The sequence below is a fragment of the Manis javanica genome, chromosome 15 (genome assembly GCF_040802235.1).
Source record: "Manis javanica isolate MJ-LG chromosome 15, MJ_LKY, whole genome shotgun sequence".
In the NCBI taxonomy this organism is placed as follows: Eukaryota; Metazoa; Chordata; class Mammalia; order Pholidota; family Manidae; genus Manis; species Manis javanica.
The window spans coordinates 18,198,510-18,224,431 of record NC_133170.1 but is presented as its reverse complement, the minus strand read 5'-3'; the positions used below and the strand labels follow the sequence as shown (position 1 = coordinate 18,224,431).

The following is a 25,922-nucleotide window of genomic DNA, read 5'->3' as shown; positions in this document are numbered from 1 at the left end:
TCTAAGCATCTTATCTGCCAGTGGCTGTGTGAAAGAAAGGAGCCTGCTATAGGGCTGGTGACAGGTTAGCAAACACACATACACAAACCCCTCTTCCCAATTCACTCATTTACTGGGATATGTCTTGGCCTAGAATGTAATAAGTATATGTCATAAAGAATAATGGCCCATTTGGACCTCATTTTAGTACTATGCATTTTTTCTTTTTTTCCATCCTATGTGGCTAAAAAAAAAGTATCCCTCTATCTCTAGTTTAAAAAACTGACTTTGCATGCATTATGTATATACAGTGTTATGTATTTTCTTTAATATCATGGACAAAAATAGTTTGTCAAACTTTCACCCATTTCCATCCAATCTCACTTGACTGTAAACATACACATCTGTGGAACTTTCTTGAAAATAAAATAGTACACATTTCACAAAACTTGCCTTTGACTCTAAATCAATCAGGCTTACTGCTCTGTCATCCACTTGAAGAATCATATCTTGAGTCCATACTTTGCCCTTGGCATCTAGTAATTTCAGTTTCCTTATTCCATCATCAACAGTAATCATAGCATCTTTCCGGTCCAGAACAAAGGTAGTCAAGTGCTTATGTTTGGCAGAAAAAGAAAAGTATTTATAACACACACAGTCTCTTCACACACATTTTCCAAAAGAAAAGCAATGTGACCCTAACTGAAATCAGCAGGCAGAGAGGGAGGCACAGACACCAAGTACTCTAGAACTTCATGGCCATCTCACTGAGATGATAAAGTCTGGCAGGTTTTTGTTGGATAGAGGAAAGGATGCCTTGAGTCATAAAAGGCCTACAACTGTGTAATACTGTGCCTTGTTGAACTAGAAAAACAGGACATGAAAATAAATTCTAGCTTAAATAACATTCTCTTAAAATCAGCCCACCACACCCTCCATTTTTCCATTTTTGAAAATTTAAATGCTGAACAGTAGCAGACAATCTACAAGGCAGCTTGAAAACTACAGACATTGATAACTGAGAATAACAACAGCAATTCCAGTCTGTAGCAATCGTCCGATGTTTTCACCCCACTGAAACCAACCTTACTGAAATCAAACTTTAACTGAGCAGGCTTGAGACAGGTAGAAAACTAAAAATAAGAGCAGTTTAAAAATTACTTCCTATTTAAATATTTTTTATTATAAGCAAAGGTCACCTAAACAGATTCTAATTAAGAGCAAATAGATCTTAAAAGATAACAATAGAGGAAAAGCTAAATAACGAAACCATTGTTTCAATAGAACTGGTAATGATGTTAGGTAAAATTAAAAGTAAAACTAGACCACCCCACTGAAACTGTCCACGTTTTGCTGTGATTCTAAGCAAATTATTGCAAAGAGGATTCTTTGAAACTGTTATTAATTTTGAGAAGATTCTATAATACTAAATAGAAGCTGTTGTCCTGTTTTTAACAGAAATAGGCTAACAATTAAATGAGTAGTTATTTTAATTTACTCTCTATGAGAATAGACCCCAGACTAACAAGATACTTTCATATTTAATATCTCAGTTTCACAAAAAACTAGAAGAAAGAGATCAGTACAACAGACAATACAACATAGGAATGAAATAAAACATAATTCTGATTTTACCACCAATGTTTATATCCCTTAAGGTTCATTCTAAATTTTACCAAACATCAAAGCATCTTACTTCAACATGGTATTGAGATATATCCGACACACTGCTGACACTATCCCGTGCATAATTCTTCCTTTGTTCTGGAAGATAAGTTTAAAAAGCCATTATTTACCCACAAATAAGCTGAAGTTCATGTATCAGTATCTTGTGGCCATCTCTAGAACTAGTCTAGCTCACATATAAATACAGTAGTTGACAAGTCACCATTGTGTCGTGTTATCTGAAAACACTCATTATTCACATTAAATGAAAAAGCCATCAGAAAGCTTAAATGATATCCAAGAACAATTTTTCGTGATATGAATTTTAAGAATCCCAAAGTTAACAAGATTGTTAATGTTGTAGGAAAAAATATTATTTAGCCTAGGGTTTTATTAATCAGGGACTTAATGTTTGGCAAAATGATAAAAACTGGTTTATAAATTTCACCTTTTGATGTACTGAAAACAAACTAGAAAACAAACTAGAATTTGAAATACTGTTATAAATACTGTATTATATGAGTTAGACTACATTATTAAAATAATAGACACCACAAGGATCATCTCCTTTCACAACACTCAAACTATAGAGAGTGTTAGAGGAGATTCAAAACACAATGCAATCATACTGATTCCCAATAAACCAACAGGTTTCATACATCTACAGAACACACAAATATGATACTCAGAATTGTAGATATAAGCTGTTAGGAAAAAAGAAGAAAGTTAGGTAGAAAGTTACTGTACCAAACTGTTTAAAAAAAAAAAAAAAACACTTTTGTAAAATGCTGCAAAACCAAAATAAAATATAAAAATATGTGGAGGCAATACTTCCACTTGTTACTTTCTAATCAAGTAACTCACTTATTTGTAAATTCAGAGTTGTCCTATTTTGTTCTGAAGCAGAATGCTATGATGAACCAGAATTCTACATGGGAATCAGGAGATTTTTTATTCTGGCTTTGGCTCTGTCACTAAGTAGAACACTAAATTTAGGCCTCAGCACCCTTATTGTAAAATAAAAGAGTTAAACAATATCAATACTCAAGACCCCTGCATACTAATATGCACACACACACACACACCCCTTACTTTTCTGATACCCAATTTTTTTTTCAAGTATAAACATGTTCCTTTCAGTTAACATAGAAACTTTTAGATCTTCCTACAACAGCAAAAGTTGAAAAGTTCTGCTGAACATGAAATCAAACCAAGTATAAAAATATAAAGCCCATATACTGATATACAGAGTCAGAATGTTAATACAGTTTTTAAATTTTGATAAATTTTCTTCCAGAATGTATAATATATGACAATAATTTTCATTTACATATACCTTACAACTTAGATGAAAATATCTGTATGCCTGATTTACATCAACTCTGATATTATTGCAATATATTCTATTTTTGCTTTTGCAGCACTGACATTACTTAATAAAAACAGATACACTGCAAACTTCAATATCTGCTACCTTTTTTTTTTTGTTTGGATGATGTCCTGAAGAAGTATGATCCATCTGTTCCTACCAAAATAACGTGGTCAAAAAGAAAGGTCTCGTTTCATCTTAAGTTTTCTATTCCACTATGACAAAATATAAACTTTCATGTACATGAGTGTATTCTACATATTTTAAAAAGCAAAGAATCATGTTGTTTCTGATTATTAGCTGAGAGTTAATCAATGTGAGATATTAACAAATGGATAAAAATCCCTGGAAAAGACCATTACAACTTCTGAAATACAATATAACTAGGGACATATCTCACAAAAGCACTTTTAGAAATGATGACTATTTTAGAATCCTTGGTTTATCATATTCTAACCACAACTCTCTGGCAGACTCGGAACATGAAGGCAATCCTTTCTCCTGTGGTCGGACATGAGAATTACAAAAGAACAGGCAGTGGCTGCCATGGTGATTCAGTTACGACAGGGCGACCCCAGGATGCTCAACCGCCTGACTGAGTCTTTCAGATAAGCGACTGACAAACACAACTGAAGGGCAACTGTATGTTTCATAATTAAAGATTCCCATTATGAAATAGTAAGAAGTTGTTCCCCTAATTTCCTAACACATAGCTTCTCAATCCCACAGAAATATACTTTATAGAAATTGAAAAATACTGATAGTATAGAAATTTCCTTTTAAAAATCCTAAAAGTGTATAAATGTCATGAAACAGATTTACAGATGAACCAGTAATTCTGTGATTTAAGTCAATGAATAAATAAAGGTTAATATTAACATTTTAGTAGGAAATTTTAAAAGGTTTCCCAAAATGAAATTTTTTAATGTACATTTAAGTACATTTTTATAAAAATTATGTGTACTCTGAAGTATAGCTATAAGTAGTAATTATGCTCCTAAACTGAAAATCTCACCAAAATCCTTAAAATTGTGAAAAGTCTAAATAAAGTCTCAATGATGTTCAATAAAAAGCCTCTACTGACACTATCTTAACAATGATTCTTAACTTTGGCTGCACATTAGAACGAACTTTAAAAAATACTGCCATGGGTCCCATTCCTTAGAGATGCTAATGTAATTGGCCTCGGGTGCAGTGTGGGCACAGGGATTTTTAGGAGCTTCCCAGGCAGCCTCGGTGTGCAGCCAAGGTTGAAAAACCACTGTTCCAAGGTCTGTGAAAATGCCATCTTATCTACTATATGGAATCTCCTTAGGTTGAAAATTTTTCTTTCCAAATTAACAATGTAAATCATGGTCAATAATAAAAATAAGTCTGGCAGTAGAGTTTTGGGTTTCTCAGATTATAAACTGCTTAGCTCCTAATATAAAAATAAGCCTTAGTCTCTGTTCCCTGTCTCTCTATATCTGAAATTAGAGGTAGGAATAAACATTACTTGATTGTAGCACCACTGGTTTTGTTTTACTATTTTTTCTAATAGATTTTATCCCACAGACCAAAATATACAAACCCGAAGAGATGAAATTAGGTGAAGTCAGTAAATGATGGTGAAAATTCTTTACTTATCTTTGTTGGTATGCTGCTGTAACAACTGAGAGTCAACTTCCAGATTAGGAACTAAATTTAAGTTTCAATCCATTTGGGTAATTATGATGTATCAATGTGGACCCATCAAGTATAACAAATGTACCCTTGTGGTGGGAGAAGTGGATAGTGGGGGAGCTATGAATATGCAGGAAGGTTTATAGGCAATCTCTGCATGTTCCTTCAATTTTGCTGTGAGCCTGAAACCGCAAGTCTTAATAAAAAAAAAATGGCAGGTTTAACTCTTCAGTTAGTACAAGGACAACTGTTACAATATGCAGGTCTCAGTATTTAAACTGAGTTCCCTTTGTATTGCTGTGTATGCAGAACTGTACAAGATTTCTAAGAGCTAATATTCAGAAAATTTTATTTTCTCCTCCTCTGAAATTCAAGTGCAGCTGAAAATGTAAGAATTTGATGATTAAAAAGAAAAAAATGTAACATAAAAGCAGCTGCTGCGTATTTCTCTCTCTAAAAAACATAATGAGCTATAGCTCCTACCACTTTACACATAAGAAACTTTCAACCACAGTAGAGTTCCTTTCCCACTATTTTGGTGTATAATTTCCACAGAAGAGAGATGCTTAAGGGGTATCAGTGACTCGCATTAAGTCATAATCATAAGCTCTGATTATCTAGGCAACTGCCATCAGTTTGACAAATCAGTTATCTGAACCAAGATACTGTTTTTCAAAAACAAAGTCATTTTTACAAAACTACACTATTTAGGAACTAATTTTACTAGCCTGTTCAACAAACCATTAAGACAGCTTATCCCACGAAGAGAAAAGAAGCTTTACAGTTTTCAGATAAGGTGGGAAACTTGCCCGTCTGTCATTCTGAGTGGCCTGTGCTGGAAACCTCTGTGAAGATGAATTTTGACCCTAATGCTGCCTAGCTTCCTGAGAATATATAGTCATGGGCCATTTACTTCTTTAGAATTTCAAAAAAAAACCATTTTGTTCTAAAAAAAAATTTGAATATGTTCTCCAAGTAAAACATACATTGTAAATATGAGGATGATGAAAAAAGAAATGGATTTTAACTTTTGAGTGCTATTTGAATGAGTAAGAGATTGCTTAAGTTTTAATTAAGACAATTAAACAGGGGGCAGCTCCAAACCAAGATTAGGAGATAAAAGGGACAGAAATAGATGGTAAGCACAAAAAGGAAAAAATACGTGGGGTAATTATCTATTAAGAAAAGTGGGTGGGGGGGGAAGAAAAGTGGTATATTCAGGAATACTGCTGTGAGAAAGCTGAGTCAAGCACAGTGTAAAAAGACAGGAAAGTTTATAGATAAGTTAATTATATAGAAATTGTACAGTTTTATAGATTGTTTATATTCAATACCTCTCTGAGAAGAAAAAAGAAAAGCTATAAAAACACAAATATATTTTCTTGCTGGCTAACATAACAAAGAAGTTCAAACTTGAGAGAGTGCTTCTCTATCATATCTATCCATTACTATGTGGCTTCCCAACAATACAAATCTCAAAGTTTGTATACATGTTGGTAATAACAACAGATTATCCCTAACTGTTGATTCTGTGAAACTTGAGTGTTTCTGAAAAATAGAATAACTTTGAACAGCTGATTATTCCTGGTAAATGGTCATATTCCAAATTCAGCAATATAACTACCTATCTAGGTAGTTCCACCACTCAGAACAAGTGAAGAACCCCTACTTAAACAAAATAAATCCTCTGAGGGGCAGACATGTCACAATGTTTACACATTAAAATAGGCACATTTCAATACACAGGTTCTAATGGGAAGGATTCTCAACTCCTCACTCAGGACCTATTTACTAACAAGATTCATTCTATTTAGTTTATGAGCCCACACACATCAGAAGTAATGCAAGAAGCAGGCATGTTAATAAAAGGAAAAGTGATAGACTTGGGACCCAGGCAAATGGGCAAAGAAGCCTCAAATTTCACAAGGGAAAAGATTAATAGTGATGTGGTGTAGAGGTAAGGAACCAGCCTCTGAGCACATCACAGTACACAAGCTACTGTGTACTGACTGGTCCTCTGAGCAATGGACAAGAGATTATAGGGGCCTCTCCCTGATGAGAGGGGATGTTTAATATATTTTACAAGTATTTCTCTTAAAAATTATTTTATATTTTCATGCTTGAAAGACTTTGACAAGTAGTCTAGCCAAAAAACATATATATAAAATTTTCACCTTTCTGATAACAGCAGCCAAATGAAATGTTGCTGTCATAGTGGAAGAGAAAGAAATTAATATTTATTGCCTACTTATTTATGTTATCAGGGATGTTAGTGATGCAGAGCCTCTCACATGCTAGCTTTGAAATTTCTTACATGATAATGAGTAAGTGATAACATAGGGTTATTAAAACTGCAGCATATTTTAACTATTTTCCTTGAATAAATTATATTAATACATATCCAAAAGAAGCCAATTTGTTGTAATGTGCAGCCCACATTTACAGGATTCGTTTTAAATTCTAGTGATATCTAGAACATAAGCTTAAAAATATATGATGACGATTACCACTTGGCCTTGTCGATGTAGCACAGTAATTAGATATGTAACGTCATTTGGAGGTAACATCAGAATATTCACTTAAAGGGCCTAAATTAATCTGAGGACCCAGTAGAAACTGACTCTCCTATACCCCTCCACACTGCCACGATGGGCTCATTACTACTATTTTCTCATATAAACACTGCAATTTTATTATCATTTCTATTTAATAGATGAGGAAGCTGGGGACGACAGGTTAAATCACTGGCTCAAAATGCCGGCCCTTTGGTGGAAGTGCCCATGATTCAGCAGCAGATCACTTGGCCTCTGCCTCTCTCTGAACACACAATTAAAACAATCTGGGTGGCACATGTCAGACCTGAAAAGTGTTCTTATGAAAAAGGCAAGCTGCATGAAACTAGCTTGAGATTAGTATATAAAAAACAGTGGCCATTATTGAAAACTCATGGTCCAGTGCACTAAATAGTATCCTCACACCCAAAGAAGTTCATGTACCACCCATTAAGGCAAATTAATCTTGAAAGATTTGTTCAACTGGTTTGGCCACTGTGAAAGAATTTTAAAGAAAATGCGTATACTGTGACACAATAAACTACATTACAAATCTATACTAATTAGGTACAAAAAAAAAAGTTAAAACTATGCAGTCTGGGAAGTTAAACCCTCCCAATGCTAACTAAATACAGTTTGAAATTCAACTAGGATTTGTATACTGCAAAGGTTTGTTCAAATCCTGAATATACTTCTCTCCTGTCATTCACCTATCTACCCATTCATTCCACAGGCATTTCCTGAGAGTATCTCAGAGAGAAGGCATTGTGTGTGTGTCTGTGTGTGTGTGTGTGTTGTGTAATGGTGTGTGCTGGGAAGGAAGGGTACATTAAATGCAAAGAGTAATGAAACAGTATCTACAACTTCCAGGAATTTAAAACCCTCTTATTTCTGAGCCAGCACATTTGCTAAGTCTTCTTTCCCCCTTAAATATGCCCCTTGGATTTGCCTTTCTGTGCCTCTCTTTACATCCTCTATTTTACCTATATACTGTTCATTTTCATCACGCCACATAAAATTGTCATATTTTCTCACAAACAAGGTTTTTAAAGTTATGTGATTTTGACAAATCACTTCACCTTAAAAGGGAGCTTCAGCATGCTTTACATATAAAAAGGGGGAGATAAAAATTTATTGCTTAAAAGCTAAAGATTTTCAATCCTTGGTTCTATGATTTTATTAAGTTGCTCCTAACACAAAACAAACATTTAAAATCTGCAGGTGAGTCCTGCTTTGTTATCCCTTATTTCTTTTCTTAGCTCCTTGAAATGGACTTTCAGATCTATGATGTTTGTGAGATGATTAATTATTTTCTCTTTAACAAAAGTCTTAAAGCTATTACTTAATGTCTGATTTACCTGTAATTTTTATATCTCTGACTTACCTATTTCCATCCATATTCATTAAATCCATCCTCACTATTGTTACTAGAATGATCCAAGATACTCTCCTGATTAAAATATTTCAGTGCCCATTTATTCCCAATATCCAAATTCCTTAGTAGGGTTCTTCCTAATGTGGTCCATGTTTATTTTCCCAATCTTATATCACAATGTACCACCATGTGCCTTCCAGTTAGCACTGAACTGTTTGCAGTTCATTAATTCATTATACTCATTCTGTATTTACTGGGTGCAAATTATACATAGCCACTGTGCTAAATTTAGGGGATCTTGAAGTTAACATTTAAAGTAAATATGGCCCACCTTCACAGACCATAGTCTAGTTTAAAAAGGGTGTTTAAAGCACTTGCCAGCCCTGGAGAACACTAGTTACATTTCACAGTCCAGCTCAAGGCTCAACTCCTCTAAGAAATCCCTCCTGACTACCTGCTTCACCCGCATAGAAGAGCAGACCATCCCCACTGCACATCATACCCATTACCATTCAAACTTACTTAGCTCTTTTTTATAACAGTGTATTTACTAGTCTACCTCTCCAAAGCAGTGTGTAAGTAATGACCATCTCATCTTTGAAATTAATGAAAGGACACAGAAAGAGAGATTATGAAGTTCATGGCCTAGAGCACAAAAACAATAAGTACCTGTACAGAAATGAAAAATGGAAGGAATTGATTATTTTGGAAAAAAATCCCCTTTTTCAGTTTCTTCAAGTTATTCTCTAGATTGCAAGTCCCCTGAGGTCAAGGACTGTATGTTATTGGCCCTATTCTGAGAACATATTAATCACAGAATAAGTACTTGTTCAGTATAGTCTCTTGATCTACAATCCACAACTACTAGGACTTGGTAAGGATATCACAATATAGTACTGAAGAAAATTGAAACCAACATTAATCAGATTGACAAGGCCATGAAATACATCCATGTATGGCATAAAATCTACTTTATGAATGTACAATTTGAGTCCTAAAGCCTGGTCACTGAATATATAGGCAGAAAAAAGAATCAGAAAATCTTCAAATTGTTCATTCTTATCACAGCCAAGACTTTATAGGCCTAGATAATATAAAAAAAAAAGAATTTCAAATTTGGAAAATGCTGTTGGTTCCTGTAGTAGATGATAATAACTATCATGTCAACAATAGGAAATATATACAGTGCTTTCTGATTGCCAGGCACTGTTATAAGCACTTTACATATACTAACTTCTTTACTTCTCGTATCAACCCTGAGTATCTTGATTATACAGATACACACAGTGAGGTACAGACAGGTAATCTACTCAAGAACACCCTGCTAATACATGGTAGAAATGGATTTGGACCCAGAAGTCTGGTTCCTGAGTCTTTGCTCCTAACCACAATACTATTCTGATTCTTTATTATCATATAATAGTAAAAGGCATACAGACTGTGTAAAAACAAACACCTTAATAACATACGTGGTATATTTTTGGAGTCCTCAACTTCTTTTTAATAATGACTTCTATTTTATATTTGAAGTCTAACGAGAAATCTTATCTATACATTAGATGATCTAGAGGGGAAATGGAAGTTAGAGAACACTCAGGGAGAAAAACTGCTTATTTTGCAGTGTGAAAGAAATAACATAAGGGCTGTTAGTCATATTATAACACTACCCAAAAAATGTGAAAGCTATAAGGATGAAGTCCAATCAACTGTCAGCCCACTATCAACTGGATCAGATCAACAAACATTTTGTGATATGTTAGAAGTAATTATTTGTGTAATTAGATGAGAAAATCCACCTAAGGCATTGACGCTGTGTAAAAGACTTCTTAGAAAGTACTGTAATGCATTTCAGCCATACTTCTAATTTGCAGGACAGTAAGTAGAGGACACAGTTTTGGTAACTTTTGTAAAATCTCTTTTTAAAATAATGCTTACATATCTATCACTCTATCACTACTTCACCCGTAAGAATATAAACAATGTATGGGTTCTAACGATGAAAACATAATTTGGAAAAAGTGGTTAGAAATAGAATTATACCCCATCGAACAAAAAAACATACCGTAAAGGGCCTTTGCACTTGTTTTTGAACTGTGTTCTCTGTCCATCTGAGAAAAGGTGGGTGATGATCCATAGCCACTGTAATAAAAAATAGCCATTGTGCTGGGTTAAAGTCCAAAGTATGCAATAAAAATTTGAAACTATAAATAAAAATTCCAATGTACCACAATCACCACGTGTTTTTAAAAAACATATTGAGTTAACACTTACTGGGTTTGTCAAAATGAGCCAGATCCTACTCTCATCAAGAAATAGAATATACACTACACTACTCTAACGTGGATCGAGATTGGTGCAAATCACAGCTTCCTCTCAATGCCACGTCAGAACCATAGCCAAGGACATTCAAAAAGGCTGAAACTATCTTGGAAAAGTTTAAGTGTGCCACACTGAATTGAATTGTTAGCAGAAATCCATGTACAAAGCTTTCAGATTCAAGCCATAATATAATAGATACTATTTTCATAAATAGTTCAAAATAACACTTAATCATTATATTGGACCATTAAATAAAGTTATCATTAATTTTACCCTATTTCTAGCCAGCTGTTAACATGTTATATGAGGTAAACATATTATTTCAAGTTTTCAATTTTGTCATTTATGAAGCCCTAAAACCTAGAAGAGTAAGGTGTATGGGGGTGGAGACAGGCTACTGTTAATAAAGCAAGTAACACAGTTACAATACAATGTTTAAAACTAATAGGCATAACATGAAAGAAAAAAAAAAGGAGTAAATTTTTATCAGGATGCCCAAGACTTTGCTGCCAAGCTGGCATTTAAGCAGAATCTGAAAGAAGAGAAAAGAGCTCTAATCTTTTAAATACGGGTGTTTTAAGTAGGGGAAAATGCGCCTATTAGTCACACCTAGAAGAGAGGAATGGCTCAAGAAGTACAGAAGGCAAATAGGGGGCTTAGGAATAAATATTTATCCTATAGATAAAGTAAATATTTTTATACAGGTAAGTGACATGATCAAAAAAATTTTAAACAAGATACTCCAAGAACAGCAAGGCAATCCAGATAGAAAATGCTACAAAACTTATGGTAGGACATAAAGGCCATACATAGAGCCAGAATAGAAAGTGTAGAAGGAAGGGATAGAAACAAGAGTTCCTTACTAGAAGAAATTGTTATACATTCAGGATTAAATGCATATTTGTTGTAAGAAAAGGGCAAAACATTGAGAGTTTGGCCAAACTTTCTGGCTTGAATAACTGGTAGACGAGGTAAGGATCACACCTGACATGCTCCCCTGGTATCTGTTACTGATCAATATTAATGAGTTTTGCAATCATCTTTGTAAAAGGAAAAGGTGAAGCATAACTCTTCAATGTGAATAACCTGTTCTGAAAAATGACCAGTGAACTATATACCAGACTGACCAGTATAAAATATTTGTAATAGCCACAATGCATAAGGCAACAGCCACTGAAGTCAGAGTTGTCATTTCAAGTAATACCTGGAACCACAGGGATTGTTTTGTTTGTTTGGACCTTTTGTTTGTTTCACATAATGGTGAAATCTTGGTACACTGGACTGGATGACATTTAACTCTCCTCAAATGCTAATGTTTTACGAATAATAGTAAGCTAATGCTCTGAGAAACAGAGAGCTCTGAAGTAAAGCATATATTCAACTATGAAAAGTAATAATACATCAAAAATCCATCCACATCATCCACTACATCAATAAACAGGACAAAAATCATATGATCATTTCCATAAATGCTGAAAAAGCATTTGACAAAATTCAAGACCCATTCATGATAAAAACCCTCAACAAAATGGTTATAGAAGGCAAGTACTTCAACATAATAGAGGCCATATACAACAAACCCACAGCCAACATCATACTTAACAGTGAATAGCTGAAAGCTTTTCCTCTAAGATCAGGAAGAAGACAAGAATGCCCACTCTCCCCACTTTTATTCAACATAGTTCTGGAGGTCCTAGCCAAGGCAATCAGACATCACAAAGAAATAAAAGGCATCCAGATTGGTAAGGAAGAAGTTAAACTGTCACTGTTTGCAGATGACATGATAGCGTATGTGAAAAACACTAAAGAATCCACTCCAAAACTACTAGAACTAATATTGGAATTCAGCAAAGTTGCAAGATGCAAAATTAATACACAGAAATCTGTTGCATTCCTATACACTAACAATGAACTAGCAGAAAGAGAAATCAGGAAAACAATTACATCAAAAAGAATAAAATACCTAGGAATAAACTAACCAAGGAAGTGAAAGACCTCTACCTGGAAACTACGAGACACTCTTGAGAGAAGTTAAAGAGGACATTAATAAATGGAAATAAATCCCATGATCTTGGGTAGGAAGAATTCATATTGTCAAAATGGCCATCCTGCCTAAAGCAATCTACAGATTCAATGCAATCCCTATTAAAACACCAACAGCATTCATCAATGAACTAGAACAAATAGTTCTAAAATTGAAATGGAACCACAAAAGACCCTGAATACCCAAAGCAATCCTGAGAAGGAAGAATAAACCTGGGGGGATTATGCTCCAACTTCAAGCTCTACTACAAAGCCACGGTAATCAAGACAATTTGGTACTAGCACAAGAACAGACCTGTACATCAATGGCACAGAATAGAGAGCCCAGATATAAACCCACACATATATGACATATATATATATATATATATATATGGACAGCAAAGGACACCATCAGTAGAACAAAAACTCATCCTACAGTATGGGAGAATATATTCATAAATGACATATCCAATAAGGGGTTGAAATCCAAAATACATAAAGAACTCACATGCCTCAACACCCAAAAAGCAAATAACCCAATTAAAAAATGGGCAGAGGATCTGATCAGACTCTTCTCCAAAGAAGAAATTCAGATGGTCAAAGGCACATGAAAAGATGTCCACATCGCTAATTATCAGGGAAATGCAAATTAAAACCACAATGAGATATCACCTCACACCAGTTAGAATGGCCAACATCCAAAAGACAAGGAACAACAAATGCTGGTGACGATGTGGAGAAAGGGGAGCCCTCCTACACTGCTGGTGGGAATGTAAATTAGTTCAACTATTGTGGAAAATAATATGGAGGTTCCTCAAAAAAGTAAAAATAGAAATACAATTTGACCCAGGAATTCCACTCCTAGGAATTTACCCTAAGAAAACAGGATCACATATTCAAAAAGATATATGCACCTCTATGTTTACCGCAGTGCTATTTACAATAGCCAAGAAATGGAAGCAACCTAAGTGTCCATCAGTAGATGAATGGATAAAGAAGACATATACACAATGGAATATTATTGAGCCATAAGAAGAAAACAAATCCATTTGCAACAACATGGATGGAGCTAGAGGGTATTATGCTCAGTGAAATAAGCCAGGCAGGGAAAGACAAGTACCAAATGATTTCACTCATCTGTGGAGTATAACAACAAAGCAAAAACTGAAAGAACAAAACAGCAGCAGACTCACAGAACCCAAAAATGAATTAGCGGTTACCAAAGGGAAAGGGGTTAGGTGGGGTGGGAGGGTGGGAAGGGAGGGACAAGGGAATTAAGGGGTATTATGATTAGCACACATAATATGGGGGGGTGCAAGGGGAAGGAAGTCAGCAAGAGAAGACAAGTAGTGACTATAGCATCTTACTGTGCTGATGACAGTGACTGTAATGGGGTATGTGGTGGGGACTTGATATTAGGGGGGAATGTAGTGACCACAATGTTGCTCATGTGAAACCTGAGCATAAGATTGTATATCAATGATACCTTAATAAAAAAATATTTTAAAAAAAAGAAAAGCAATAATACATAAAAATACCACAACATGAAATATCTTCTATTAGATCATTATCTCTGCAGTTGACATTACTTAACCATCTTTTTCTATCATAAAATCTTATGCTTCTTAATAAGAACATATCTTACTGTTACAGAGAAATTATATATCCATGAAGAATGAACTACATGAAGAAGTGAAGCTAATCTTTTCATTAGAAATATAAATCAGTTTAAACCAAAACAAATTAAATATAAACCTTCCAACTTACTTTATTTGAGATGGATACACTCCCAAACCACTAGGATGATTAGAAATATGACCATTCATTGTGGTTCTCACTCCTATAGTCTAAAAAAAAAAGATACATATATTAAAGGCAATAAAACGGTCAAGATATCTCAGTTTGAAACATTGCTCATTCAATAAATATGTGTCACTGCCAGGATGACGTTACAAATCCAAAGATCTCCACCCTTACAGAACTCACATACCATGAGTACAGATAAACATATTAACAAAGATCCAACTGATATTTAACATTAACATACTAAATATGTAAGCAAATTTAGGAGGGTAAAAGAAAAATCTAAAATAGAATTCTAAATCTTCTAAGTATATAGGCATAATTCTATATTCTGCCCAGTCATCATCAATTGTCAGTTTTATAAAATGTTACTTGGTTTATTGGTCCATTATGAAAGTAATATAGGCTCATTACATTTAAAAACTTGAGAGACATAGACAAGGATAAAATACAGAAAAGGACAAAATACTAACCAGAGCCTTCCTTTGAAAGATAACCATTTAACAGTACTGTCTCCTCCACTCTTTGTTCCTGCATCTAGCTTTCTCTTCTTTCCTTCCTTCTGTCCTTCAAAGCACATTTAACAACATCCTTATGTACACACTTGGACCCACCTTTTTTTTCAAGAAGGTATTCATTTACACATTTCTCTTAACACCAGATACTATTTAACTTTAGAAACCACTTTAATGTTTTACCACACATTCTTTCCTACAAGATGAATAAGTAAAACTTCCTTATTGCTAGATCCAATGGCCTTTTCTTTATTTTTTCAATGAGACAACATTTTTACACCTGACTTATTTCTATTCACTCCTGGATACTTGGTTCTCCCTGAGTTACTGTGGCACTAAACAATTTTGGATCTTGTCTTATTTTTCTGAGTTTCATACATACTGTATTACTATGTCTTCTCAATGACTGGTAGGTAGGTAGAACATACCCCAGACAAAGGTGGCGGGGGGTGGAGGTGGACGCATTAACAACCACTGAGGAACTACTCTGTCAGGTACTATGATAGATCCTGGGACTGCGTAGGTGAACAAAACACAGAGTCCCAGCTCTGGCCAAGAGGAAAAAACACTATCAGATACTCTTAGCACTATAAAAAATTTCCAGAGTATTTACCACAGCACAATTTTTCATTTGTTTAAATATATGCCTGACTCTTCAGCGGACTGTAAACTCCACAAGGGCAGAGACTTGTTTCATGACAGCCATTCCTCAAGCAGTAAGAACACTACCAGGCATAGGATAGGAATTCATTAGATATTTATTCAGAAAAGAAAGACAGAAGGGTAGTCCGTGTCCCACTCTTCAAAGAGGTCACTGTATTCTTCAGGAAACAAAATTGATTCATATGAAATACACAGTAAGTAAATCCCAATATAAGTGACTATTTTAAATCCACTAGAGGTTCAGAGAAGGGAAAAGCCATGTTGATTGCCATAACTTTTGGAAGGGCTGGGACTTGACCTAGTTCTTAAAGAATGGCTGGATTTGTAAAGGTTCTCAAAACATTCAAGCTTAATTCAAGCTTTCCCAATAGTCTTGTCCATATTTATTCACAGCTTTGAAGCAAATTTCTAAATTAAGGAACAAAGAAATATTGACCTCTACCTTAGATAACTGCATTTATAAAATTATACTATACTTATATTACATTGTTGTATTCTGTTTTTAATGTTGTTTTATTGTTTTCCTTCTTCAATTTATACCTACATACAATCAGTGGCATATAGGTAAGCCCATTCTCTGTGGAAAAATAGAACTCTGTAGCGCTTACTGATTTCCATGGCATAAATATTCCCACCACGTCCCATTTCAAGCTATCGACAGTTTTATAGAGTTTACAGAAGTCTTAAATATTTCACTACTGGCCCTCATAAGCCTATAGGATCTAGACAGAGCACATCGCTGTTACATTCCAGAATCTGGGCCAGGACAGAGGCCTGGAATAAAATTATGGATCTAGACCTAATGGTTAGAACACAGGCATTCACAGTTAGAAGTCTGGAACTTAACACCATTTCTGGCACTAACTAGTCTATGCAAGTCAATTATCCCTCTGTCTCAAATTTTCTCATCAGTAAGATGAGATAATTCAGTCTTTCTGGCTCACAGTACTAGTAGTGAAGGATCAAATGAGATTGATGCACCAGTTTCTTAAAGTTTAATAAGAAAAGTACTCTTTCAAAATAAGCTGGTATAAATTAAACCCCCAGGGTTTGTACTGATTTTATCTCATTTCTGCATTTTAAAACCACAGCAGCTGGTTTTAATGAAAAGTTAGCATCACAAAAGATGAGATAGCCACAGCATCTCATCTTTTTCATATTTAATTCTTCATGACAAATAAATGAGTGGCTTGGGTTTTCTTTTAAAATAGTGATCTGTCAGAATAAGAGAACATCAGAAAAGGGAATAGAAAATGTTGATTTGCTAAACTAAATTTTACATACATAATTTTTTTTTCACTTGGTAACCATAGTGTCAATTGTTGCAGATACTCACGTAGCAATATTGAGGTTTTCAAGTATTTAAATATAGCACTCACAGAGCACACCTAGCAAAAGAAACATTACAAATGTATGTTTGTTTTCCTTCAGGCTTTTAAAAGATATATCCAATTTATACCTCTATAGACTATATATATAATTTACAAGAACTATCAACTCTTGCTGAAATATTAGGTTTAGTTCAAGGACTCAGCTTCTGTTAAACTCTACTAAATTAATGACTTAATTCTAGAAGTGTACACTAAAACCATCCTAATAGCTTCCAACAGATCTGAAATAAGAGCACTAGATTCCTTATGAAAACACTTTTTATATAGTTACTATTATTTTTCTTATTTTCTACAGAAAATAACATTCTTTAGCAATTATAATGATAAAAATGTTAAATTTAAGATCTAAATTAAGCACATAAAAAATGTAAACACTGAATTTTCAAAGGAAAGTAAGTAGCATGTATGAATATCACTGTAAGCAGAAATAAATGAGGCTATAATAGGGTTAAAACAGCATGTTATTGTATTAGAAAGTTTTAGAAATAAATATTTATTTTATATATATGTAAAATTATTAATACATAAATATATATAAGGAAAAATTTAGATTCCCTTTTCTTTCTTTATTCTTGCTTGTACACATATCAATTTGCAAACTGATGAATGAGTACCTAGTCATTACCCTGTGTGAAAATACACCTACCCGATCTGGCTACCCTACATACAGCTAGTAGCTCTCTGTGTATTGAGCCATCCTTGAAACAACTTGGTCTCTCTGAAAATGTCATAGACTTTCCTTGTTCATTTAAGTTTTTGTTTGTTTGTTTATCTGGATTTAACAGAGTATCTTGAAGTATCTATATTTCAATTTCAATTCATATCTCTTGGTCTAAATTAGAACCAAGACTGGGGTGGGGGGAGTGATTTTCATCAGTACTTAAGGCTTTAACAAAAAGACCATTGAAATTCAATTTTTATCAATACATTGTGACACTGTCTATGAGTGATTGTGCTTAAAGCATAAAAAGACAAAAGATCTGCTTTACACCTTCATCACATACTCATTCTATCTCCTGCAATGTCATCTACTTTTCAGTACATCTTAGCAGTGCTGTCAGTGGAGATGTCAGTGTATATTTCTCTTTGTCATTTGATCTAATATTGAGTAATAAAGAATTTCTGTGTGTAAATCAACTTAGGAAATTAATAAGAGCATTGAGCCACTCTAGTAATAGCAGTGACGATGATGATGACAGTAGCTAACACTTAGGAAGGTGTAACAATTTCTAGGCCATATGGAAGCTACAGTTATTTTCTCAAGGCCAATATCAATGTAGGGAGAATAATTTTATGCCTTTCAATCAACACATTGTCATCACTTAAAATACTTATCTTGATTTCTCTTTTTTTATAACTGTGAGAAAACTTCCCGGCTGTTTATAAGTTAAGACATAATTTGGAGAAAAGTCTATGTTTCATCCAAAATGTTACTGGCTTACTAGCTAGCTGAAGAAAAATACTTGCTACTAAAATTCAATAAGCAACTAAAAAGAAACAGCTTAGTAATGATTATGTATTCAACATTGTGATAGATTTCACAGGAAGATTTAATACAGAGAAGAGCCATATATATGTCATTCCTATAACTTGAGGATTTCCCTCTAACTTTTGTTGCTCTAATTTTGTTGACAATCATCAGGGCACACACACTGCTTGAGCGTCATACATGGGGAATGACCAATATATCAGTTCAAATCATTGTTACTACACTGATTTGAGAAAACATGCTAGTTTCAAAAAGAACAACTGCTGGCTATTAACCATTTATCCTGTATCAAGTATTGTGCTAAAGGATTTTTATCCATTACTGTATTTAATTTTCACATTAATTGGGGAAGGAAGTACTGTTTTCCATTCTCATTTTACAAATGAAGAAATTAAGCTAAAGAGACTAGGTGCCATTAGGTGTTATTTTGAAACTTTTAAAAATCATCTCCTGCCATGAATGACTGAACAGTAATGTCCTTTTTGTTTGTCACATTAGATGTAATCATAGGAGGAAAGAAAAGGACATTCAGTGAGCCCCTAATTCATGACATTTTACAAACCTCACTTCAGTCCATCCTGAGAACAACCTTTGGCGGTAGTTACTAGCTCTGTTCTGTAGGTGAGATGACAACCTCACATAAGTTAAGTCATTTGCTTAAGCGGTAACACAAGAAGCTATAATCAGAATCAGGATTCAAACTGATCTGGCCGACTTATACCCAGCTTTCTTTCCAGTTACTTACACTGCTAGTTTCTTTGAACACTGTGTATTCTCCAAAAGTTTTCAGTTCTGTACACTTTGAGTATTTCAGTGATATTATTTATTTAGTCAACTTTTCTTTAAATAAGGTACTAAAAAAATACTAATTTTTGGAAGGGAAGAGGATTTACTTTACAGAAAGGGATATTATAATCGCGACAGCACCTCTACTTTGTAGAATGGCTTTATTGCTTCATAAGGATACTATTCACTGAAAAATGCAGGGGCAAAAAAGTCACTAGGTCTAGAAATGCGACGTATTAAAGACTACTTTTAATTATAACGTTGAAAATACGTTAGCTGAGCTGAATCTAGCTTTGAGCAATACTGATTTTTCACTGGTTAAATATTTAAATATTTGTATTACTGTATTGTGCTAATTATTTGTAAAGACAATTTCTAAAATTACAAAATCAGGTCTTTTGAGTGCTTCATTTCCTATTGATAGCATGTGATGCCCATAAATTTACCTGGATCATTTTTCATTTCTTCCATTATAATTAATACACATTAAAGATGGGTAGAAGAAAGTAAGCTTCTGATTTAGCTGGAATCTTCAAACAAGAATAAAAATATGGTAGGAAAGGGAATGAAATTCAGAGAGAGAGGAGCCAGTTTCTTCTTTTACCATGCCCTCTCCACCACTGAACTACACCCTGGGGTTGGATGTGGGGAGAGATGGTGGTTGGATCAGATCTTGGAATTATTTCTCAGCAAGGTTTCCATCTAATTTCACAAGTGATGTGAGGAATTTTAACTGAAATCTCTGTATCCTTATTTATGTATGATTTTTTTTCACGATTAGATTGGAGTGATAGGTTTGGAGAGGAAGGCCACAGAGATATGTGCCACTCTCATCACATCATATGAAGAGTCCGTGCCACTAGCATAGCTTATTGTTTGTCCTAACCTTGGTCACTGACAGATGTAGCATTTGCCAGGTGTTTCCACTACAAAGTGGCTTCCTTACCACCATTATAAAGGGATCTTTGAAAGGAAGTCAATATATGTAGTCCACACATAAGGAGTGGAGAGTTATACACTCTACCTCATGAGGACGGAGTTTCTGTATAATTTATTTGGAATTCTTCTGCATGAGAGATTTGTATATTTTCCACCATTTATTTCTTTATTCTATGGGGTTTTTTTTTATTAAACTGAAAAGATGGAAAAACAAAAAAGAGGGTTCAGGTTCACCAAACAGAAAGTCCTGATTATTCATCCTCTGAACAACTATTTCAGGTGGTTCAGACAAGATCTGAGTTAAGCTTCACTTTTGTGCTGGGTATAGAATAGTGCTAAAAGAAAGAGGATCGAGAGAGAGAGAGAGAGAGAGAAAGAGAGAGAGAGAGAGAGAGAGAGAGAGAGAGAGAGAGAGAGAGAGAGAGAGAGAGAGAGAGAAAGAAAGCAAATGAAATCAGGGCATGAGAGAGATCACAGCCCTTAACAAAAAACCTTTCCTGACACCACCAAAAGATAATCAGAATTGTAAAAAGTAAACATTATCTAAGAAGTTCAAATGCTTCCAGAAGCAAAAAGTTGTTGAGTATGGATTTTCACAAGAGGTAAAATATTCACTGTGGGCATTTTCTCCCACAATAGGAATAAAAGTACAACTTTTCTGCCAACTCAGTTCTCAACTGAACGGAACAACATTTCGGAACAAAGAGAAAGCCATCCCACTGACCCAGCCCCATTCCTACTCCCCAGGAATTGTTCTTTTCAAGTATCTACTTTTTATAAATCAGTCCTGAGGGTTAGTACTCACAGACATTCTATAAGCCTTAGTGGAAAGGTTCCAAAATTAAACTGTGTCACAGACTAGTAAAGAGCAAAAGCCACAGAGGAAATTAGGGTCTCATGGAATATATTTTTACTGCTAGACAGCATTTTACCATAGTAATGCCATATGCTAAATCAGTACAGTTCAATGTATTTTATAAAGGCACACAGATAAAGAGCTATCTGCGCCTGATGTAACCCAGCTGGGTAGAAAGGCAGAAAAGTATGTCCTAAAATCAACTTTAATGAAATGGAAATGGTTGAATTCAAATTTGATTATGATGTATTAGATGGTCTCTAAAAATAGTAAATCATAAAACCTTACAGGTACAGTGAGAAGAGTTCTAACCCACAGATAAGATACAACATTTTAATATTTAACTACCCTGTTGCCACATGACTGACTACCTAGAGCAAAGGACAGTACGCAGTAAACAAAATACAGCAGGTGACTCACTCTCCATTTTCAGTACAGCTCCTTAAGTGGATCAATGGTTTACAAACTGTACAACACAGTTTTTATAAATGGTTACCACCTACAAAGTGGAAAATGTCCCATTCAAGCAACTATTGTACTGAATTCATCCTACTCTTCTAAATCATAAATACGTCTCCCTAAGGCTAGTACAAGGAAAAATACTTAGTTGTTGAACTATACAGGACTTTTTGCTATGCAATGAGCTTCTGTTTAAATGAAGGTTAAATAAAACTTTGTATAGTATTGTAACATGCATGTTTAAATCATCCCCAAACTGCTTCTCAGATATTTTATAAAAAGATGCTATTTCTCATCTCAGCCTCATCTCTTCCTGTCTGCCACACTATGCAGCCATTGATTATTTTGATAAAAGAACAGAGAGGTAATCATATCTTATCAATGATTATTCATTGTTTCAATTTGTTCTATTTTAGCAAGATATAGGTTTATAGATCCAAATGCCAGGATAAGGGATACAAACGGGCAGGTACTGTGCTCTAAAAGAATACTGTGTATACTGCCTTAAGTATGGGAGTGTATCAAGTTCATCATGTATGACTTTATAAGCCCATGGAAAGCTCTTGACTGGGCAGATAGGGTCATTCTTAACTGCTCCTTATTCCTGTTATTCCATTTGCTTAACACTTTTTTGACAAAGATAAAAATACACTGCTTTCAAAATACTATTTTTCATTTATGTTCAAATATAGAAGCAGTTCTAATATGTTGTTAGAAGATGATGAAACAAAGAATAGTCAAAACAAAAAAAATCAACTCCAGTAATTATCTACATTTGGCTGAATACAAAATAACTGATTGTCAGTAGGTACTCCTACTAGGAAAACAAACCCCTGGTACATCATCCAACCCACAGAGGATCTAGGACTAACAGGATCTTCCTTGGAAACAATCCTATCTTATGAAGAAATTTAGAGAGAGAAAAAAAAAGACAAGGCATATTTAAGAAAAGAGGACATTACAGACAATATAAATACAGCATAATATAAAGTTCAAGGAAACTGTATTAGGGGAGAGTCGTGAGGATAAAAATCTCCCTCAAAGGACTGAGCCAAAGAAGGCAAGATAAAGATACTTATGGAGGGAGGGAGACATCAAATGGATCGTTTAAAGTTGAACCTTGAACAAATCAGATTTGAACTGCAGGGGTCCACTTGTATGCAGATTTTTTCAAGAAGTATTTGGAAAAAAATCTTTGGAGATTTACAATAATTCAAAAAAATTTCTTTTCTCTAGCTTACTTTATTGAAAGAATATAGTATATAATACACACAACATGTGTTAATTAACTGTTCATGTTATCAGTAAAGCTTCCAGTCAACAGTAGGCTATCTAAGTTGTTTTTGAGGAGTTATATACTGATTTTTAACTGTGCAGGAGTTCAATACCCATAACCCCTGCATTATTTAAGGATTAACTGTACAGTACAGTGTGGCAAGTATAAAGACAGAACGCAAGGTGGGCACCTCATGGTGGGGAGGGGAGGGCATTCAGTTCATAGAAGCTTTCCTTCAGGCTGTGATGCAGGAGCTGAGTAAGCCCAGAAGACAAAGAGAAGAGTAAAGACAAGAGGCAGCTGGGTACATTTAGGCACCCACCAGCAGTTCAGAGTAACTGAAGAATAACTTAAGAGTAATGAGGGATGAAGCTGGAGATATCACAGAGAGCAAAATTACATTTACATCAAATTTTGTGAGACCAAAATTCAGTATTTACTTACAGTGTCCATGTAATTGCTATTCACAGCACAGCAAAATTAATTTTTTTGTATAACTTTTTGTCTTCTTTAGAATTAATAATTATCTTACCCTCAAACCTTATAATAAACTGTGGTACTTTTTCATTAATTCCATCCCCTTTCTCTCCACAAGAAGCAAAGTCTCCTTTCAATACCTTTGAATATTACCTGTTCTATCATTTTTACCTTCTATAGACATCTCTTCCTGATCCCTACATGTTCATGTTATGATGTGAACTGACTACTCTCTAGGCCTCCTGCATCATGGCACCTGAATTCAACATTATCCTCTTTATTACCTTCATCATCCTCCTGTCTTATATCCTTATTTCCTGGATCCCAAGTCTCCATCTTTCTTACTCTTATTTTTTATCTTGGAAAAGTATATGCTTCAGGAACTTCCTGAGAAAGAGCATAAAAAAGCCAATTTCTGAAGTTTCATATGGCTGAAAATGTGTTTAGTCCACCTTCAGAGATGATCAGTAGTTTACCCTGGTTTCAAATGCTCTATTGGAAATTATTTTTGCCCCAGAAATTTGAAGCCATTGTTATTCTGTCTTCAGTGTTGCTGTGGAGATGTCAGATGCTACTCTGTTTCTCAATCTTGTGCATAGGGCCTATTTTTTTTCTTCCACAGTTCTGCAGGTTTAGGATCTTTTTTTCCCCTGGTGCTCTGAAATTCCATGAATACTTTGGTGTTTTTTTTTTTAATTTCAATATATTAGAAACTCAATAGGTCTTTCAAATTGGAAAATCATTGTCCTTAAATTCTAGGAAATTTTCTTGAGTTATTTCTTTGATCATTTCTTCACTATATATTTTTTCCTTTTCTTTTCTTTTTTTTTTTTTTTGTCCTATGACCTGTTGAACTGAATCTCTGATTTTCTTCTTTTCCCTTTTGTTTTTTACATCTTGGTATTTTAGTTCAACTTTCTAAGTGACTTCATCAACTTGATCTTCAAAATCATTTTAATTTTTTCATGTCTTCTATCAATTTTCAATTTCTAGGAGTACATTTTTGTGCCATAAATGTTCCTTTGCTTATAAATATGTTCTTTCCTGATTGAAAAAGATTATTTGGTCTGAGAATATTAATGATAATATTTTAAAGTGTTCTTTTCCCTTCTTTGTCTCTATTTCTGTCAATTTCCTTGTTTTCTCCACATTTTTTCTGGCCTCTGAATTTCTTCAAAGGTCTGTGGATCACTGTAACTACTCATATTGAGATGAGCACTAAAAAGCTGATTAGAAAGTCAAGGTAATAGATGGGTAGAGCTTATCACAGGTGGGCTTCACTGCACAGCAACCTGGTAGGGTTGTACCACTGGGATACCCAAAACCATCAGTAGCCATAGGTACTTTGCACAGATTGATCAGATTCTTCAAAGAAGCATCTTCCAATTTCATACCTGGAGAATGTATACCTGATTGCCAAAAGTTTAAATATGAATAGAAGTACACTGGGTTGTCTGACTGTTTAGTAAAGTACTTCACTTAATTCTCTACCCTCCACCTGTACCTTGGTATTCCCACTTAAGAGTTCCCTAGTTTACACTCTCCATGGCATAAACTTCTCATCTTGTGGAATGTGGGGCGGCACCTGGGATCTTAGTTTGCTTTAAACACACTACCACCTAATTCTCCCATTTTCAGCCTCATCCTCACTGTTGAGTCTTTCTGAGGTTCTCAAGTGAAAATCAGGTTGCTTCTCAACGTTTCTCCCTAGCAGCTTAGGTTTCAGTTTCTCAAGGACTTGTAGGTTAGTTATAATCAACCATGGGCTTTCCAGAGTCCCTGTGTCTCACTGAGTTTCTGCATTTTAAAAATCCCTTTATTGGCATTTTTTTTTTTTGGAGGGAGTAGAATAAATGTATGTCCTTAATCTGCCTTTTTCTATGATATATTTTTATTGCCCAAACATTGACAAATACTTGTTAATGAAAAACTCAGGAGAAAAATTCAAGTCACCTCTAATATGAACTTGAAAGGTTATAGTGGATTATGAAATATGAGTACAAGTTTATACTAAAAATAAAGGTCCATAACAGCCAGAGTGAATGTAACACAAAAAATAAAGGAGATTTACCTTATATAAAGTCAGCTGATATTTTGGTGCCTGTTGTTATTATAACAACAAATACTGTTTTCACATCCAAGGAAAGAAGCAATATTATAGTGTGTAGAAGTGAGGCAATATCTCCAGCTAAATCAGGCATTATTATTCATGAAAAATGCCTTAATCGCTTTTCTAGAAATCAAATCATAACTTTTAAGTACATTGCACAGTTACGTGCCTAAATGAAACTTAAAATTCATTGTAGGGTAAATAACCACTAA

General features: G+C 34.5%; 1 protein-coding gene across 7 annotated transcripts in view; it reads right to left on the bottom strand.

Moving 5' to 3' along the window:
• EPS8 (EGFR pathway substrate 8, signaling adaptor) overlaps window positions 1-25,922 on the bottom strand; it is a 173,467-nt gene that overhangs the window by 55,028 nt on the left and 92,517 nt on the right. For 3 of the 7 annotated variants that reach the window (XM_037023071.2, XM_037023074.2, XM_037023072.2), the window contains 4 exons: window positions 14,714-14,793; window positions 10,665-10,741; window positions 1,676-1,743; window positions 433-594 (listed from right to left, as the gene is read on the bottom strand). In XM_037023071.2, coding sequence (XP_036878966.2) covers window positions 433-594; window positions 1,676-1,743; window positions 10,665-10,741; window positions 14,714-14,772 — 366 coding nt within the window. In that variant the 5' untranslated portion in view covers window positions 14,773-14,793. Of the gene's footprint in view, window positions 1-432; window positions 595-1,675; window positions 1,744-3,118; window positions 3,170-10,664; window positions 10,742-14,713; window positions 14,794-15,222; window positions 15,439-17,263; window positions 17,316-25,922 lie in introns of those variants that run through there. The other 4 variants (XM_073223224.1, XM_073223223.1, XM_037023069.2 and 1 more) reach the window with 4 other exon arrangements.